Here is a 17,726-nt window from a genome sequence, read left to right on the forward strand (position 1 = left end):
TCCCACCGCCCCCGTCATTGGTTTAAAGCCCTGTCTACTGCCCTAGTTATTCAATTCGCCAGGACACTGGTTTCAGCCAGGTTCAAGTGGAGCCCGTCCCAACAGAACAGCTCCCTCTTTCCCCAGTACTGGTGCCAGTGCCCCACAAAGAAAACTCCTGCCTCCCGCAGCAGTCTTTGAGCCATGCATTTAACCTTCTAATCTGCTTATCCCTATTCCAATTGGCGTGTGGCTCAGGTAACAATCCAGAGAATATTACCTTTGAGATTCTGCTTTTTAAAATTTGGACCCCAACTCCTCAAACTCTCAGCAGAACCTCATTCCTAATTCGACTTATGTCGTTGGTTCTTACGTGGACCACGACAACTGGATTTCCCCCCCCCCTCTCCCCTTCCACAATGCCAGCTGTGGCTCAGTGGATAGCACTCTCGTCTCAGAGTCAGAAGGTTGTGGGTTCAAGTCCCACTCCAGGGATTTAAGCATAAACAAATCTAAGCTGATACTCCAGTGCAGTGCTGAGGGAGTCTGCTTTCTCATGTGAAGGTAAAAGATTCCATGGCGCTATTTCGAAGAAGAGCGGGGGAGTTATTCCCGGTGTCCTGGCCAATATTTATCCCTCAATCAACATAACAGAAAAACAGATCATCAGGTTTGCATATTTTTGTTTGTGGGAGCTTGCGTGTACACAATTTGGCTGCGCGTTTCCAACATTACAACAGTGGCTACACTCCAAAAGTACTTCATTGGCTGTAAAGTGCTTTGAGACACCCGGTGGTCGTGAAAGGCGCTGTATAAATCCAAGTCTTTCTTTCCCACTCCAAGCTCTCCTCCAGCCGTGAGGAGATGTCTTTAACCCTGGTACTGGGCAGGCAACACAATCTTCAGAACTCCCGGTCGCAGCTGCCGAGAACTGTATCCATCCCGCGGACTATGCTGTCCCCTACCACAACTACATTCCCTTTCACTTCCCCCACTTGAATGGCCTCCTGCACCATGGTCAGCCTGCTCATCCATCCTGCAGGCTTTTCCTTCATCCACACAGGCAACAAAAACCTCATATCTGTTGGATAAGGGTAAAGGCTGAGTTTCCTCCAGCACTGCACCCGGGGTCCCCTGACCTGCCTGAGTTGCAGTCACACCCTCCTGCCCTGACCACTAACCAGACCTGCACCACTACCTAACCTATGGGGTGTGACTGCCGCCTGGATCAAAGTGTCCAGGTAACTCTCCCCCTCGCTGATGCCCTGCAATGTTTGCACTTCAGACCCCAGCTCAACAACTCTGAGCTGAAGTTCCTCAAGATGCAGACACTTACTGCAAACATGGTTGTCCGGGATCAAAATACTCTCCACAAACTCCCACATGCTGCAGTTGCTGCACACCTCCTGCACTGCCATCCCGATATGACCTTGTTCTATTTAATTAAATTTGTATTTAAGGAATTTAGTTTACAGTTTAGTCCCTTGACTACTTAATTGATCTAGATTAAATAATGAGCATTGAAATTAAATATCTACCTGCAATACAAAGCACTACAAGTAGTGTCGGCAAAATGCAGCAACTCCCTCCCCCTCGTCTCCGAATTTGCACTCTTTCCAAATTCCTAAATAAAACACTCTGTTTAAGTCACTCCGTTTAAGATCATTCTGTGCAGATTGCTCTGTGCTCTGCAAAACTGTTTACTTCCAGACAACACATGTATAAAACCATATATTTTTTCCAAGAGCTTACTTTTTGTTTATTTTCATAAAGATACAAGAGAATTGCCAAAATAAAAATAAAAAATCAACCAGGAGCAAAAAGAAACAAAGATATAATTATTTGTTCTATTGCCAGGTCCAACCTATAGCACCTAAATATTAGGCTTCAGTCTTATTTGGCATAAGAAAACATACATCAATAAAGAGCCATTTGGCTATGTGACAAACAACTATCACAAACTCAATTTATTAAAGCTCTTAAAGATCATCATTAATGGACCCATCCCCAAATTTGCATCTGACACAGGAGTTAGGAATTTAGAGTAAATAGGTTGCAGGTTGATTTGGATAAAAGTTCAGGGAATGGCTGTGTGGTTAAGTGCAATGTTCTGTCCATCAGTTTGGGAAGCTCTAAACATATGCCGGAGTACTTGCTAAAATTCATACTTCATTTGGCACTAAAAGACCATAAGCAGTGTGAAGAGGCCATTAAGCTAAAAGGGTTTTGGGTTATATTGCTACAAGAACACTATGCTTAAGCTGTGCAAGACCCCAGTTTAGCTATACGTGGAGCACTATGAGCATGTTTGGTTCCCACATATGACAGGGGTAGAGGCTCCAGAGAAGGTATACAGGAGTGTAACTAAAATGGTACCCAATCTTAGTGACTTAGTTATCAGGAGAGGCTCAAGGTTATTTTCGCTGGAGGAATGTAGGTTTAGAAAAGATATGATTTGAGGGTTTTAAAAAAATATTGAGTGGTTATTGAAACTGGTTATTTGAGATGGATAGGGATGGGAGAATTGGTGCTGTATGTATATAATAATTAGACAACGAGTTAGGAAAGATGTTGCTCAGAGAGTCGGTATTTCTTTTCACAGAAAGTCATTGCCCTCTGGAATAGATTGCCAAACAAGCAGATTCCCTGAAGGCCTTCAAAAGGGAGCTGGATAAGTTTCTGAGATAGCTGGGATTAGTGGGATTTATGGATTACTGTGGTCGCCTGGTGTTTTGCTCGATTCTCAAGGAGTCAGGGAGGAATTTTCCTAAATTAATTTCTGTCCTTTTTCCTCTCCCAGGAAATTGCATGACTAGGAGGTCAACAAATATTGTATTAGGCTGTACGTGTCTAGATAGGATAAGCCAGATGATCTTTACCCACCCTTTTTGAATGTACAATGGTTAACATTTCCAGACTATAAAAGCCTGAAATATTTTCCTGATTAGAGGTAATAAAGTGAAAACTCCATAATTTAAAATATATATATATTTAACTTGGTTAGCTGCCTTCTACAGATGCAATAGTTTGATCTCCAACAGATAATCTATTGTACTAGTGTTTCAGAATTTTTTTAAACTATTGTGTCAATATCTTTCTGCAAAACCATATTAACATTTTTAACCATATATTCAGCTAGTTTTTAAAGGAAGTGGCCAAAATATCATTGATCTGACTATTACACATATCTACTACTCTCTGAGAGAAAAATAATTGTTTCCAGTCCAGCTTGAAGCTTGGAATCATATCTTCTAGTTCTGAGGGGATATCAATTATATGGCAGTGCAGTGCTTATGTGACTGGACTGGAATGAAAATCCAGAGAATGGAGTTAAAATCCCACCATGGCAGTTTGAGAATTTTAATTCAGTTTAAAAGATCTGGAAAATATATATATATTTTAAACTGTTATCACTAAAAGTAACGATGATGTAGTTAAACTGTTGTATAAACCAAACTAATTCACTAATGTCCTTTATGGAAGGATCTGCTGTCGTTATGTGGCCTGTCCATATGTGACGCGAGTCCCAGATGGTTAATTAAATAATTAAAAAAGCTAATGGAATGTTGGCCTTTATCTCAAGGGGGCTGGAATAAAAGGGCTTGGAATTTATGTTACAGCTGTACAGAGCTCTGGTTAGACCTCATCTGGAGTACTGCATTCAGTTCTAGGCACCGCACCTCAAAGTACATATTGGCCTGCAACGCAGATTCACTAGAATATAGGGCTAAATGAGTGAAATCATGAGGACAGGTTGCATAGACTAGACTTGTAATCCTTTGAATATAGAAGATACTGTGATCTAATTGAGGTGCTCAAGATGATAGGATTTGAAAGGATAGATCGGGAGAAACTATTTATTTTAGTGGGAGAGTTCAGAACAAGGAGGGCATAATCTTCAATTTAGAGCTGGGCTGTTCAGGGCTGATGTCAGAAAGCACTTCTTCAGACAAAGGATAGTGGAAATCTGAAACTCTCTCCTCCACAAAAAGCTCTTGAACATCCCTCATTATAAATGCTCAACCATCGGTGGCCGTGCCTTCAGCTGTTTGGGCCCGAAGCTCTGGAACTCCCTGCCTAAACCTCTCTGCCTCTCTAACCTTCTTTAAGACTTCCTCTTTAACCAAGCTTTTGGTCATCTGCTCTAATTTCTTCTTATGTGGCTCAGTGTCAACTGTATCTGTTTTGTTTTATAAAACTGCTGTGAAGCGCCTCGGTATGTTTTACTACATTAAAGGCGTGATATAAATAAAAGTTGTTGTTATTGTAGATCAATTAAAAATTTAAAAACTGAGATGGATAGATTTTTGTCAGGCAAGGGTATTAAGGGTTACGGAACTAATGCAGGTAGATGGAGTTAAGATACAGATCAGCCATGATCTAATTGAATGGCGTTCAAGGGGCAGAATGGCCTACCCCATTTCCAGCTGCCCTCTGAAGTGGCCAATCACCTCTCAGGACAACTACAGATGGACAATAACTGCCCGCCTTTCCATCAACACCTACTTCCCGAGAATGAATTTAAAAAATGATTCAGGCCCTTCAGTATTTTCAAGACGTGGATCATTCCGCAAAGTCGTTTCATTACTCGTTGTGCCAAGGAATAGGCGGTATCTCAACTCAACCAGCCAGTTTCTCCACATAATATTTAAAGAAACATACTACTGTCTACATGCAAAACTGCTTCAAAATCACATGATACACAAGTATAAATGCCAATTCACTTTATAATATTCCAAACAGGTGTTGGATTTGCAAGTGCAGTTCAGTGATACTGATATCAATGTGGAGTCAAATGTCTGAATAAACTTCAATTGAACTGCAAGTTGGCCAAGACCCATACATCCACTCCAGTTTACTAAACTGGTGCGTAGAATCCATTGCTCCATCACTGCCACCTGAAAGCACAGCCCCCAATTCGCATGGCGAATCTTGCCCTCCATAACCAGCTTAGGCTCCTGAACAGTAAGTTTTCTCCAAACCATTTTAGGTTACATAGGGGCTGATGAAAGAAATGTGTAGTTTCAAAACAAAGCAACTAGAAAAGAATTAACTGCACAATGGTTACAATCTAAAGGTAGACATATTCATCAGGGTTAAATAGAAGAAAAATTCTCAATTCAGGATTGTTCACAGATCGGACTGAATAGCAGCACACCATAAAACAACTGCAATCTCTGCTAACTGGACTGGAGGTGCAAGCAAATTAAAACCACCCTCTCATTTCGCTTACTATAAAGCCTATTGGCAGAATATGAGAGGCTGGCCAGGAGAGTTTTGGAATAGTCAAGTCTGGAAGAGACAAAGGCATGGATGAGGGTTTCAGCAGTCAATAAGTTGAGGTAGGTGTGGAGATGGGCAATGTTACGAGTGGAAGTAGACGATCTTGGTGATGGAGAGAGTATGGGATCAAAAGTTCAGCTCAGGGTTGAATAGGACATCGAGGTTGCGAACAGTCTGGTTCAGCTTGAGTCAGTTGCCAGAGAGGGGGATGGAATCAATGGAAAGGATAAGAAGTTTTGCAGCAGGGGCTGAAGTCAGTGGTTTCAATCTTCACAATGTTTAACTGGAGGAAATTGCAGCTCATCCAAGCTTTGATGTCAGACAAACAATCTAACAACACAGAGGCCGTTGAGAGAGCAAGAGATGAGGGAGTGGTAGAGCGGTGTGTGTCAGTTTAAACATGGAAGCCGACTCCATGTCTGCCAATGATTTTGCCAAGGTGCAACATGCAAATGAGCAAGATGAAGGGGCCTAGGTTAGATCCTTGAGGTAATCGTACGGAGGCAGGAAGAGAACCCATTGCTGGAAATTAACTCTGTAGAAATCCTGAGAATGTGGAAGTATACAATAACATAACAGTAACAATATATCCCTCAGTATACTTTTTGTCATGACATAAAAAACAATCAGATTTTAGATTTCCTTCATCTTTCGTTGTACCAGTGTAAAGGGAATGGGGAGGTAAAATATCCTACATTTTATTTGTGCCTTGAAGCAACATAGGTTGTGTTAGCAACACTTCAGTACCAATAGTTATAAAACACATACGAGATGATGATACTTCAGCCTCAATTAGAACATTACTCACAGAAATCTTAGACACACGACCAATGCTGAGATTTGGAAACATTAGCCTCATCACCACAAACACTTCCGACAGAAACATAAATCAGATATCGGTGTGCAACAAGAGGCTAAATAACAAATTACCCAAAGCTGCAGGAGCTTCCAGCACAAAAAATATCCTTAAATGGTATGAGTCATGATCAGAAGACACTGCAGCATTTTATATTCTTGAGGGGGAAAAATGAAAACTCCACAGGCTGGATAGAGGCCAGGTGGCCCCAAACAAAGTTCCTGTGTTAAATCCAAGAAAGATTGTGTTTCATCAACAGAATTCTGAGAAATCATTAACATACACAAACTGTTTTTATATGTTTTGGACATTTTTCTGAGCTGATTCAATATGAAATAACCATCATAAATAATTTATGGTTTTTAAACTTTCAATATCATAAAACATTTCACTTATGCAAAATAGCCATGATATCATGTAAAAGATTTAAATTACATCTATACATCTAAATGTATAGAATTTAACAGAAAAATATGCTTTGTTTTCTTTACATTTAAAATATGAAAAATAAATGACTTAATACATATATCTATGAATTTTTGTTGCTCCTTAATTTTATTTGAACAATACTTCTATAAGCTAGATCTCCTAATCCATCAAAATTCTAATGATTCTACTATTTATTTACAGAACCAAACAATGCAGAACCCATCTGGTCACAAATTATAAACTTTGTGTTGCAATATTTATTTATGATATGGTTAAGAATTGTTTTTACTGTTTTGTTTGGCCTTTGTTGCTATGCTGTTTTCTAGTTTTTTGTTCCTCTGATCACTCTTAATGTGTTTCTACATTTTCATGCATCTATCACAGTAAGCCTCTTCTCTCTCACGGCAAGACTTTTTACAGGCTGTTCTTCCTCTCTAGCTCACTTTTAATTTGCTTATTTATCCATTTATGGTCACATTTGTTTAGTCTCAGCTTGTTGGTTTTGGGAATGCATTTATCCTGCATATTCAGTGTTACAGCAATAAACATGCTCCACTTGTCTTCTACTGGTGTTGTTGAACATACACCACCAATCTATTTCATTGAATTTAATAAAATTCATCCCTTTTATTGTTATGCACCTAGCTCCTTGTCGGGTGTTTTTCACTCTCAGATCATGTTAAACTTTATCATTCTATGGTTGCCAACCCCAAGGGTGCTATAACTTCCTTTTTATGTATATTTTTGGGGTATTTTACTATTGCCAGGTCAAAATATGTATTGTCTCTTTTGGCTGGGTTAAGAAGAGGCCATGCTTTACATTTACCAACTCTGACTCTAAACCACTGAGGTTTAACCATTTTATATTCGGTTGATTTAAGTCTCCCATTAAAATAATTTTCCTGTTTGCACATATCCTTTCTATTTCTCCATATAGCAAACTGTCTTCCTTCTTATGCTGACATGGTGCTTTTTAGCAGATCCCTCTTTTGCCTAACTAATTGTATCCTTTATATTAGGTTTACTTCCTCTTTATTATTTGAACCTCCCTCCCCAACTGAGTTTCATTTACAAATTCAGCTTTGTCTCTGTTGCCATCTCCAAATCATTTATACATGCTATAAGCAGCAATGGCTCCAGCACCTGTGGCACTGTGCCATGTTAATGCAGTTCCACATTCACAACCATATCTTGTTTCCTCTACTTTAACCAATTTTCAATCTGCCACAAAAACTTGCTTCCTATTCCATGCCTTCATAACTTGTGGAACTATTGCTTGTGTGTCAAAATATAAAAAGCCCTGCTGAAATTTGACTATAGACTATCCACAGAATTTCTTTTGTCAATCAGGTCCATTATTTCTCTGCATTAATCTTCATTTGACCATATGTACTTGACACCAACACTGAATGATAAAAGTGTAAAAGCATTCTATTCCCCTGCATATCTATCCTTCAGATTGATTAGCACATAAATGTGACAAAAATGTAAAATAAAGATGTTTTTTGATTCCTACAAAACAGAAATTAAATCTACAAATGACCACATGTTGGTCCTGATTTCTGGATCTGTTGAAAAGCTGGCTGCATAAAGAGCAAACGGTCCTGATTTTTCTGCCCCCATGCAATGCAAATATGCTATTTTTCCATGCTGCCATTACTCAGAGGTTTGATTTGGACCAACAAACTACGTGTGAGAAGTACTACATGTAAGTAGCTGATTATAATGCTCTTTCACGAACTTGTTCTCAAGACATATCAGCACCACTAATGATACATGCTTTCCTATTTCAAGTTGGATTTTCCCAAATGTATAAAATTATGGATATAAATCTGAAGAAATTGAGTATTTGCTTAAGATCATAATCAGATTTCACATCTTCCGAGAACAGCACAGAATGGTTCCAACAATAGCTATAGCAGGCACTCATCCATCATTTGCCATGACAGTCAGAAATTAATGATAGGTTATTTACCTAATTCTACTGTACTTAATTGAGGTTTTATGAAAGGGCAGCCTTACCTCAAATAGTCCAAATCAGTTTAGACATTGAATTTGATTTAATCAGTATCTTTCATAGTTACTAAATTTAAAATAGATAGATGAACAAAACATCTATGCAACACTGCAGATCTGCTCAGAGTGCTAACTATTGTAAGTCAATAGCACATATCTTTTTACCATTCTGAAGGTTGAGTATATGAAATTCAGTGCAAACTTTTGAATTCTGTTTATGTAGTAGAAAATACTTATTGGTGCCTTTTAAGAAGTATGTAATGTAGATTAAATAAATTAACAAATTAGAGTCTAACTTTCATAATTTCTATTATTAGTGTAAATTTAGGTACAATGACACACAAATTGTACTTTACATAAAAAACTATTTTAATCAGGGCCTTTGGGCAGAACCCTACCCAAGGCCCACACACAAATTGTAAAATACAGTCAACTCTGATCTACACTGCACAGGGTCCACTTAAAGTTGAGCAATTCAAAATTGTGATTTAAAAATCACAAATCTTGGTGGTGGATTCCTGTGTTTTGATGAACAGGAGTTGGTGTCCTTTCTTTTCTTACTGAAGGATTAATACAGTAAGATTACACAAGAACCTGTACTAGACCTGTACCAGTAAACTGCTTCAGCAAGACCTGGCAGCCCTGATGCTGAGAACATGGAAAGTGTTTAAAGCTTTAGTTGTGCTGACCCACCTAATGTCTGTCCTATTTCTAAGATTGTTCTGTCACCTTCCTTTTTTTTTTAAATTAAAAAGAAAATTCTTTACATCCTGCAGGTAAAATTTCCCTAAATGTGGTACTTCACAATTTAAATTCTCAAATGTTAACTATGCCGTCCCAAACATCAGCACTACAAGATGACTTAAAATACACAAACCTTTACTACTGACTGCTTTAGAATCAAACTACACACTACAAAAGCAAAGAGACCCAAACTTCTTTATAAAGACTTTCTACATGCACTTACCTCATTAATACAGCCAATGACTCCAAAAATCTTGGCAATTTGTCCTAACAGAGTTGGATAATTCTCAGCAATTTCCTTCAGATTTTCAATGGAATTATCTAGGACACATTGTTTGGAAGCCACTAGATCCACCAACATAGTTAGAATGAAGTCACTATAGCTAGGCTCTTTCAGCTGGATAATCAAAGATGGAATGGATTCATTTAAGACCTAAGGGGAGGAAGAAAATAAAGTAATAATATTTCACTCCTGTTTACTAATGTATCATTAGCAAAGAAAGTAACTAATTTCTTATGCAACTATACAAGAAGAAACGACTTTAGGCAGGCGTTCAGGATTTGGCATCCTGATAACTGAAATTTCACTGATATTGGTAAAGTCCACAAGAAACTATTGAAGTCTCTGTCTGGCAGAAAGATTGACGGAAAGATAGACCAGCAGTTAAGTGCAGAATGGAGGGAGGACAAATATTTATGTCTTCACCACAAAGGCCATTTCAACACAAGGTTAGATTCTTGGCCCACCAAGGACTGGACTCTAGTTTTGATTAGTTGTAAACAAGATTTACAAAATAATCACTACGATGACTATTTTATAGAAATTAGTTGAAGACCGGGAGAGAAACAGTAATTGCACCCACCCAAACTAAATATCTTAATCCGACTGAACTGCTAAAATCTCATCTATACGGTGTGAATACCACATGGAAAATGGTTTAAATCTGGTGGACTGCAGTACTACTACAGGTTGAACCTCTCTTATCCAGGACTCCCTTATCCGGCACCACCCACCCCTCCGGTACCATTCCTGGCCACTCCGACATGAACAAATTGAAGTCCTTCCTCGCTGCCGACTCCCGCAATCACTGGCCTGACTGCGCAATCCGAAATCCACCGTCCACCGCCCCTCCCACCCCACCACGATCTCTCTGCTGCACTCCCAGCCCCAAGCCAGCCAGCCCCGATATCCCCTTGCTCAGTACCTGTACCATCCAATTTAACGTGACCTCCCCTCATCCAGCAAAATCCCTTATCTGGCACAGGCCAGATCCCGAGGGTGCCAAATTAGAGAGGTTTAACCTGTAGTACTAAGTAAAACAGATACACTTATGGTATACTTATGAGACACTGGCAGATCTAAACCAGATGATGTTTCAATTAAAACATCCATGCTAAATTACTGGTGAACTTTAGGAGTTTTTCAGTTTCATTTTTGGAGGAGCTAAAAAACACAGGTGTTCACAAAGTCAAAACTAAATACCAATTTTGCAAACTTGTGTAAAAGCCTTCCTTGATCCCAAGAGACATTAAATATATTCCTCTAAGAGAATAACCATAGATTAAATAGATACTTACAACCCCTTCCATGTCTGGCTAGACCACAAGACAGCACAATGTGTACCCATGGTAGAAATAGAAAATGGAACCATATTCATTCCAGCAGGGTTTAAAAAAGCACTGTTCACTTAATTTGCCAATGAACTATCAGGAATCAGATGCACTTCCTTAGCCAGGGATTAACCTTGAATTTTTAAAAACTACTTATATGTACCAAAACTTCACAATGGAAGGGAAAGTTTAGGCAGGCACATGAGTAAAGGACTATTTTGTCATTCTGTAGCAATGCATCCCAACAGCTGGACATCGAAAAGGGCTTTGGACTTTTCACTTTTGAAAAGGAACAGGTTTATCAAATGTGAGATGGCACAAATTCTGGCAAATTTAGATTTTTATGGATAAATATGTTACAGGGAAAATGTGGAAAATTTTCTCATTTTATGTAGTATATTCTAGGACCAAAGTGTATGTAAGTCAGTAGATGGGAGAGAAATATGCTAATTTTAAATGACCAGTTCTTAGCAATAATTTTTTGAGGATCTTCAGATTATATAGGAATTGTTTCGAGTCCACAGAAGAAAGATCGGTCTCCATATTGGTATGTGTGATTATGCAGTGTCAAATTTTCTTAAATCGTAGCACTCTCAATTTTGAATCAAAGGGTTATACAATCATAGAATAGAATCATAGGGCCCAAGTTTCGGCCTCAGTTGCTGCTGATTTTTTGGAGCAACTGGTGTAGAACGGAGTATCTTGGAAATTCAAATTCTCGGCATTTAGTTTGCTCCAGTTCTAGTCAGTTAGAACAGTTTCACTTTGGAACAAAATTTTTTTGTCAAAAGGGGGCGTGTCTGGCCACTTACACCTGTTTTCAAAGTTTCGGCAGTGAAAACTTACTCCAAACTAACTTAGAATGGAGCAAGTGAAGATTTTTGTACGCTCGAAAAAACCTTGTCTACACTTTAGAAAATCAGGCGTAGGTTACAAATTAGGCATAGGGAATGGGGGGGGGGGGGAGTTTACAAACATTAAACACTTCAGTTTTACAAATAAAGAGCCATCATCAATAATAAATGATAAAAACATCAATAAATTAACCAATAAATCAATCAAAAAAATTAATAAGAAATAATTTTTTTTTTAAATCAATAAAACAAAACATTTTCTACTTACCGACTGCAGCACCGGGAGTCCTCCAACAGCGTGCTGAGATGCCCCCCCCCTCCCCCTTCCCTCCCTCCCTCCCCTCCCCCTGCCCCCCCACTGTCTTTGTCAGTGTCTCTATCTCTCTGTCTGTCTGTGTGTGTCTCTCACTCTCTGTCTGTCAGTGTCTGTGTTTCTGACAGCGAGGGGAGGGGGAGAAGGGTGGTAGAGGGAGAGGGGGGGCAGGGGGAGGGGAGGGAGGGAGGGAAGGAGGAGGGATGGGGGAGAAGGGGGGGAGAGAAGGGGAAGGGGGAAGGAGAAGGGGAAGGGAGGAGGAGGAGGAGGAGAAGAAGGGGGAGAAGGAGAAGAAGGGGAAGGGGGGGAGAAGGGGAAAGGGGAAAGGGGGAGAGAGGAGAAGAGGAAAGAGAAGGGGAAGGAGAGGGGGGAAAGGGGAAGAGGGGAAAGGAGAAGGGGGAGGGAGGCTGAACAGGCCGGGCCTGGCCGGGCCCAAGACTTCGGGCAGGGCCCGTTCCCAGCACCAGATTTACAGATAGGTGGCGTTGGGTCGAGTCGGGAGCGCGGGTCGGGTCAGGGGGAGCGCGGGTCGTGGTTGGGTTGGGTTGGGGGGGGCGGAGGGAGGTCGGGTCGGGTCCGGGGGGGGGGGGGGGAAGAGGGCGGTCGGCAGCACGGGTCGGGTCGGGGGGGGGTGGGGGGGAGGAGGGAGGTCGGGTTGGTTCGGGTAGGGGGGACGGGGGGAGGGAGCGCTGGTCGGGAGCGCGGGTCGGGGGGATGGTGGGAGGGAAGTCGGTTCGGTTTGGGTCGGGGGGGGTGGGAGGGAGGGAGGGAGCGGGAGGTCAGGTTTGGGGGGGTCGGGGGGGAGGGGAAGAGCACGGGTCGGGTCCAGTCCGGGGGGTTGGGTCCGGTCCGGGGGGGGGGGGGGGGCGGGGAAGCGAGAGTCTAGTCGGGTCGGGAGGAAGCATGAGCTGGGCGTGGGAGGCAGCCTTATGCACACAGCCCCAGTGAGGCCATTCGGCCAGGGCTAGGGGATGCGTGCTTCAGGCCCCTCCCACACAGTTTTGGGCACCTGGAGCTACTGCACATGTGCGCCCACTGTAGCGCATGTGCAGAGGTCCCGGCACTGTTTTCAGCGCAGGGACCTAGCTCCGCCCCCCACAGCTCCTGCTGCGCCGCGGCCGACTCCAGTGGACCAGCAGGGAGACGGAGAATCTGTAAGTTTTTTTTAGGCGCACTTTGTGGCGTGTAAAACGGGCATCCAGGTCGGGGCTGCGCCATTCTAGGTGCGGCCCGAAACTTGGGCCCATAGAATAGTTACAGCACGGAAGGTGGCCATTCGGCCTGTCGAGCCCATGCCAGCTCTCTGCAAGAACACCTCAGCTCGTCCCACTCCCAACCCTTTCTCCATAGCCCTGCACTTTTTTTTCTTCCAAGTACTTATCCAACTTCCTTTTGAAAGCTGCGATTGAATCTGCCTCCACCACTGTTTCAGGCAGTGCATTCCAGATCCTAACAACTCACTGCGTCAAAATGTTTTTACTTATGTCTCCTTTGGTTCTTTTGCCAATCACCTTAAATCTGTTTACCACATTCGTTGACCCGAAATGTTAACTCTCTTTCTCTCTCTCCACAGATGCTGTCTGACCTGCTGAGATTTCCAGCAGTTTTTGTTTTTATTTCAGATTCCAGAATCTGCAGTATTTTGCTTTTACCTTAAATCTGTGTCCTTTGGTTCTCGACCCTTCTGCCAATGGAACAGTTTCTCTCTATCTACTCTATCCAGACCACTCATGATTTTGAGCACCCTTATCAAATCTCCTCTCAATAGGTTCAAGTCCATAACATACAATAGCCTATAATAGGTTCAAGTCCCATTTCAGCAGTTGAGCATATAATCTAGGTTGATGTCCAGTGCAGTTCTGTATATAAAGGATCCCAAAAGATCATCTTCCAGTGTTGTTGCCAACACTCCTCCCTCACCAATATCACAAATTTATTGCTTTTGAGAGATCCTGCTGTATGCAAAATAGGTGCCAGATTACTGAATTACAAAATAATTTGTTGTGAAGTGCTGTGAGATGTTTTTGAGAAACATGATAAGGAACTCTCTTTTATATGACTGAATATTTCTGATAAATTAGTGTTCCTTCCTTTATAAGGAAATACAAGTGCCCATTGTTGTAAATGTGTTTACCACATCAGCCAAAAGCAGAAAACATTACCAGACGATTTTGGTGAATATCCTCTCTGAAATTTATGAATGTTACATTCAAGTGGTGTGAATGAAAATTTAACTATTCTCCTAATTAAGCAAATGAGTTTAATTACAACAGTGACTACATTGTACAATCATTTGTTTTAAAGCGCTTTGAGACATCCGGTGGTCGTGAAAGGCGCTATATAAATGCATGTCTTTTTTTTCTTCTAATTAAGTAAATGAGTTTGTAACATAGGATGCAAATAATGGAATGAAAATTAAGCTGTAAAACTGATGTGGTGTAATGTTCCTAATTTGTTTGAGCAATTACTCAGATCGAAAACAACTGAACTATGAAATCTATATTACATCTATATTAGCAGAAGTGCTCCTCTCAGCTCCTTTTTAAAACCACACAGGCTGCTGCAAGACAAAGTTCCACCCCACTCCTCCCCTGATCACTGCCTTGACACTTCCTCCCTGATCGTGGCTCAACCCTCCTTGTACTGGCTACTGCTATCCTTCCTAATTTCAGCTACAGTTCCCTCCCTCTCGGTCACGACCACCACGCACCCTTCCCGGTCACCCCAGCTCTCCGGTCACCCTAGCTCACCTCTCCTAGTCACCACCCAGCCCCCTTCTCACCTCTCCCAGTCACCCCCCCACTCCCCCACCCGAACCAAACCTCTCCTGGTTGCCCCCCTCCCTTCTCACCTCTCCTGTTTGCCTACCCCCCCACCTCCCCTGGTCATCCCCCCACTTCTCACCTCTTCCAGTCACCCCACCCCCACCCCGCCTTTCCCAGTCGACCCCCAAACTCATCTCTCCCGTTCGCTCCCCCCACCAACCTCGCCTTTCCCAGTTGCCCTCCCCCACCCCGTGCCCACCACCTCTCCCAGTCGTCCTGACCTCCCCATCTCACTTCACATCTCCAGGTCAACCCAACTCCATTCTCACCTCTCCCAGTCGTCCCCCCGTCCCTCTCTCACCTCTCCCAATCTCACAACCCCCCACCCCGCCTCACTTCACCCAGTCGCCCCACCCCCCGCCCCTCTCTCACCTCTCCCAGTCTCCCCCCACCCCCCCCGCCTCACTTCACCCAGTCGCCCCACCCCCCGCCCCTCTCTCACCTCTCCCAGTCTCCCCCCACCCCACTTCACCCAGTCGCCCCACCCCCCGCCCCTCTCTCACCTCTCCCAGTCTCCCCCCACCCCCCCCGCCTCACTTCACCCAGTCGCCCACCCCCCCCCTCACATCTCCCGGCAGGCCCTCCCCCACCCCATGCCTACCACCTTTCCCAGTCGCCCCGACCTCCCCACCCCACTTCACCTGTCGCCATCACCCCGCCCCACCCCCCTTCTCACCACTCCGGGTCATCAAACCCCGCTCTCACCTCTCCCAGTTATCCCCCCCTCCCCCAGTTTCTCCTGGTCTCCCCACCCCACTCACCTCTCCCGGTCGTCCCCCTCACCTCACCCTTACCTCACCGGTCGCGCCCACCCCCCTCCCTTCTCACCTCACCTCACCCGGTCTCCCCCCTACTCCCCCCCCCCCCTAAACAGCCAATCCCTTATTCTGAGACTGTGGTCCCTGGTTCTAGACCCTGGACTGCGACCCAATATTCCCAATGTTGGGGAAGTCCAGAACCAGGGATCACAGTCTAAGGATAAGGGGTAAGCCATTTAGGACCAAGATGAGGAGAAACTTCTTCAATCAGAGAATTATGAAACTGTGGAATTCTCTACCACAGAAAGTTGCTGAGGCCAGTTCGTTAGATATATTCAAAAGGGAGTTAGATGTGGCCCTTACGGCTAAAGGGATCAAGGGGTATGGAGAGAAAGCAGGAATGGGGTACTAAAGTTGCATGATCAGCCATGATCATATTGAATGGTGGTGCAGGCTCGAAGGGCCGAATGGCCTACTCCTGCACCTATTTTCTATGTTTCTATACCCCAGCCAGGGGAAACATCCTCCCAGCAGCAATCAATTGTTAGACACAGAAATGTAACGTATTCAGGGACCTCAGTTTCAAAATCTATGCTTTAAAAATAAATTTTTCTCCTCCTAAGTTGATATTAACTTCCTCGGTCATTTCCATTAATACTATTATGACAGCTCCTTAAACATCTGACCAGACTTGTGCAACAACTGAAAAGACACTCAGCCATCGCATGTAAAACCTTCCATGCTCAAGTACAAAAGGCATTCTGGGCTGAAATTTTGACTGATGTCCAGGCAAGAGACCGAGGGGCCTGCTGCCGAAAACGGGGCGCACCGTGCGCCCCAACAATCCGGGGAAATTCGGCTCCTTGTTTTTTTTTTAAGAGCGGGGCGGAAGTGCAGGCAGGTCAGCGCTGCGTCACTGAGTCATCAATGTCGCGTTGATGATATCAGCACAACGCGGACATGCAATGTCACGGTGACACGTCACAATGTCCCTCCCCTTCAGGTAAAACAGAGGCTCACTGCGAACTCTGCAGCCACTTTAGTGGCAAACACTGGGCCACCAGGGAGGTTTTCTGCTGGCCAGCGACCTGGTACCCAAGAGGGGGTGCCGGGCTGCCTGGCAGAAGGCCGACCATTAAAATATAATGGTGGCCATGGCAGTGCGCCCTCCCCTTTAAGGGCGGACGTGCCGCCCAGCCACAAGAAGGTTCCCACCGGGAAAAGTTGTCAGTGGCACCGACCAGCGTCCAATCCGCTCCCGCAGTGCAATTTCATAAGCGGGGCGGAAAGCGGGGCGCCGCCGGTTGGTAAGGGGTCGACAGGGTGGCAACACGGACGGAGTGGAGACGTTCTCCGCCAGGAACGTCCACAAGAGCATTATTCAAAATGGTGGCCCCCTACGCGCCTGCAGTAAATGCTTACCAATCCATGGCCGCCTCTTTCAGGGGTAATTTCGGCCCCCAAAACTTTAGGGGGTGGAAATTCGGTACCGCCCATTTTGAGGCACTAATAGCAGCGGCGCAGTAAATTTTGCACTGGGAAATGGTTTGCGGCTACAACCGCAAAATTAATCAACTGGGCCCTGAGTGTGGAGTGGAGCGCTAAGGGAGGCGTCCACACCTCTTTCAGGGCACTAGGCCGGCTGAGCAACTGAAAATCCCGAGCTAAAGAGCCGGCCTCGGAACACCTTAAGAGAGGCTTCCCTGGGGGAAAAAAAATATATCATCAAAAATACTCACCAAAATCATTCCCAATACCTTACTGATGCCACATAAACATAAATCGCTAAAATAAAAAAATAAAAACCAATCACAATGACCTCAGGCAGACATTCCTTCCCTCACTGCCGCCATTATAGCTAGGACCACCCGCTTTCCTAGGCGGTCCCACTAGGACGCACTACGAGTCTCTCAGAAAACAAATGTGCACACCAGCTCACTGCTCCACGCCCCCACAAAACCAGCACTGAATGTCCCCACGGGGCGCTGGAAGCAGGCTGCCCTCCCCGAAATGATTCCCGCCGCCATTACCATCCCTCGGGCGCGAACAGAGGCGGCA

At 43.8% G+C, this 17,726-nt stretch overlaps 1 protein-coding gene across 4 annotated transcripts in view; it reads right to left on the reverse strand.

The window, feature by feature from the left end:
- Nucleotides 1-17,726, reverse strand: part of veph1 (ventricular zone expressed PH domain-containing 1) — a 451,519-nt gene that overhangs the window by 298,030 nt on the left and 135,763 nt on the right. For 3 of the 4 annotated variants that reach the window (XM_070883555.1, XM_070883557.1, XM_070883556.1), the window contains one exon: nucleotides 9,531-9,740. In XM_070883555.1, the coding sequence (XP_070739656.1) occupies nucleotides 9,531-9,740 (210 nt within the window). Of the gene's footprint in view, nucleotides 1-9,530; nucleotides 9,741-17,726 lie in introns of those variants that run through there. The other variant, XM_070883558.1, reaches the window with a different exon arrangement.

The sequence above is a fragment of the Pristiophorus japonicus genome, chromosome 6 (assembly GCF_044704955.1).
Source record: "Pristiophorus japonicus isolate sPriJap1 chromosome 6, sPriJap1.hap1, whole genome shotgun sequence".
In the NCBI taxonomy this organism is placed as follows: domain Eukaryota; kingdom Metazoa; phylum Chordata; class Chondrichthyes; family Pristiophoridae; genus Pristiophorus; species Pristiophorus japonicus.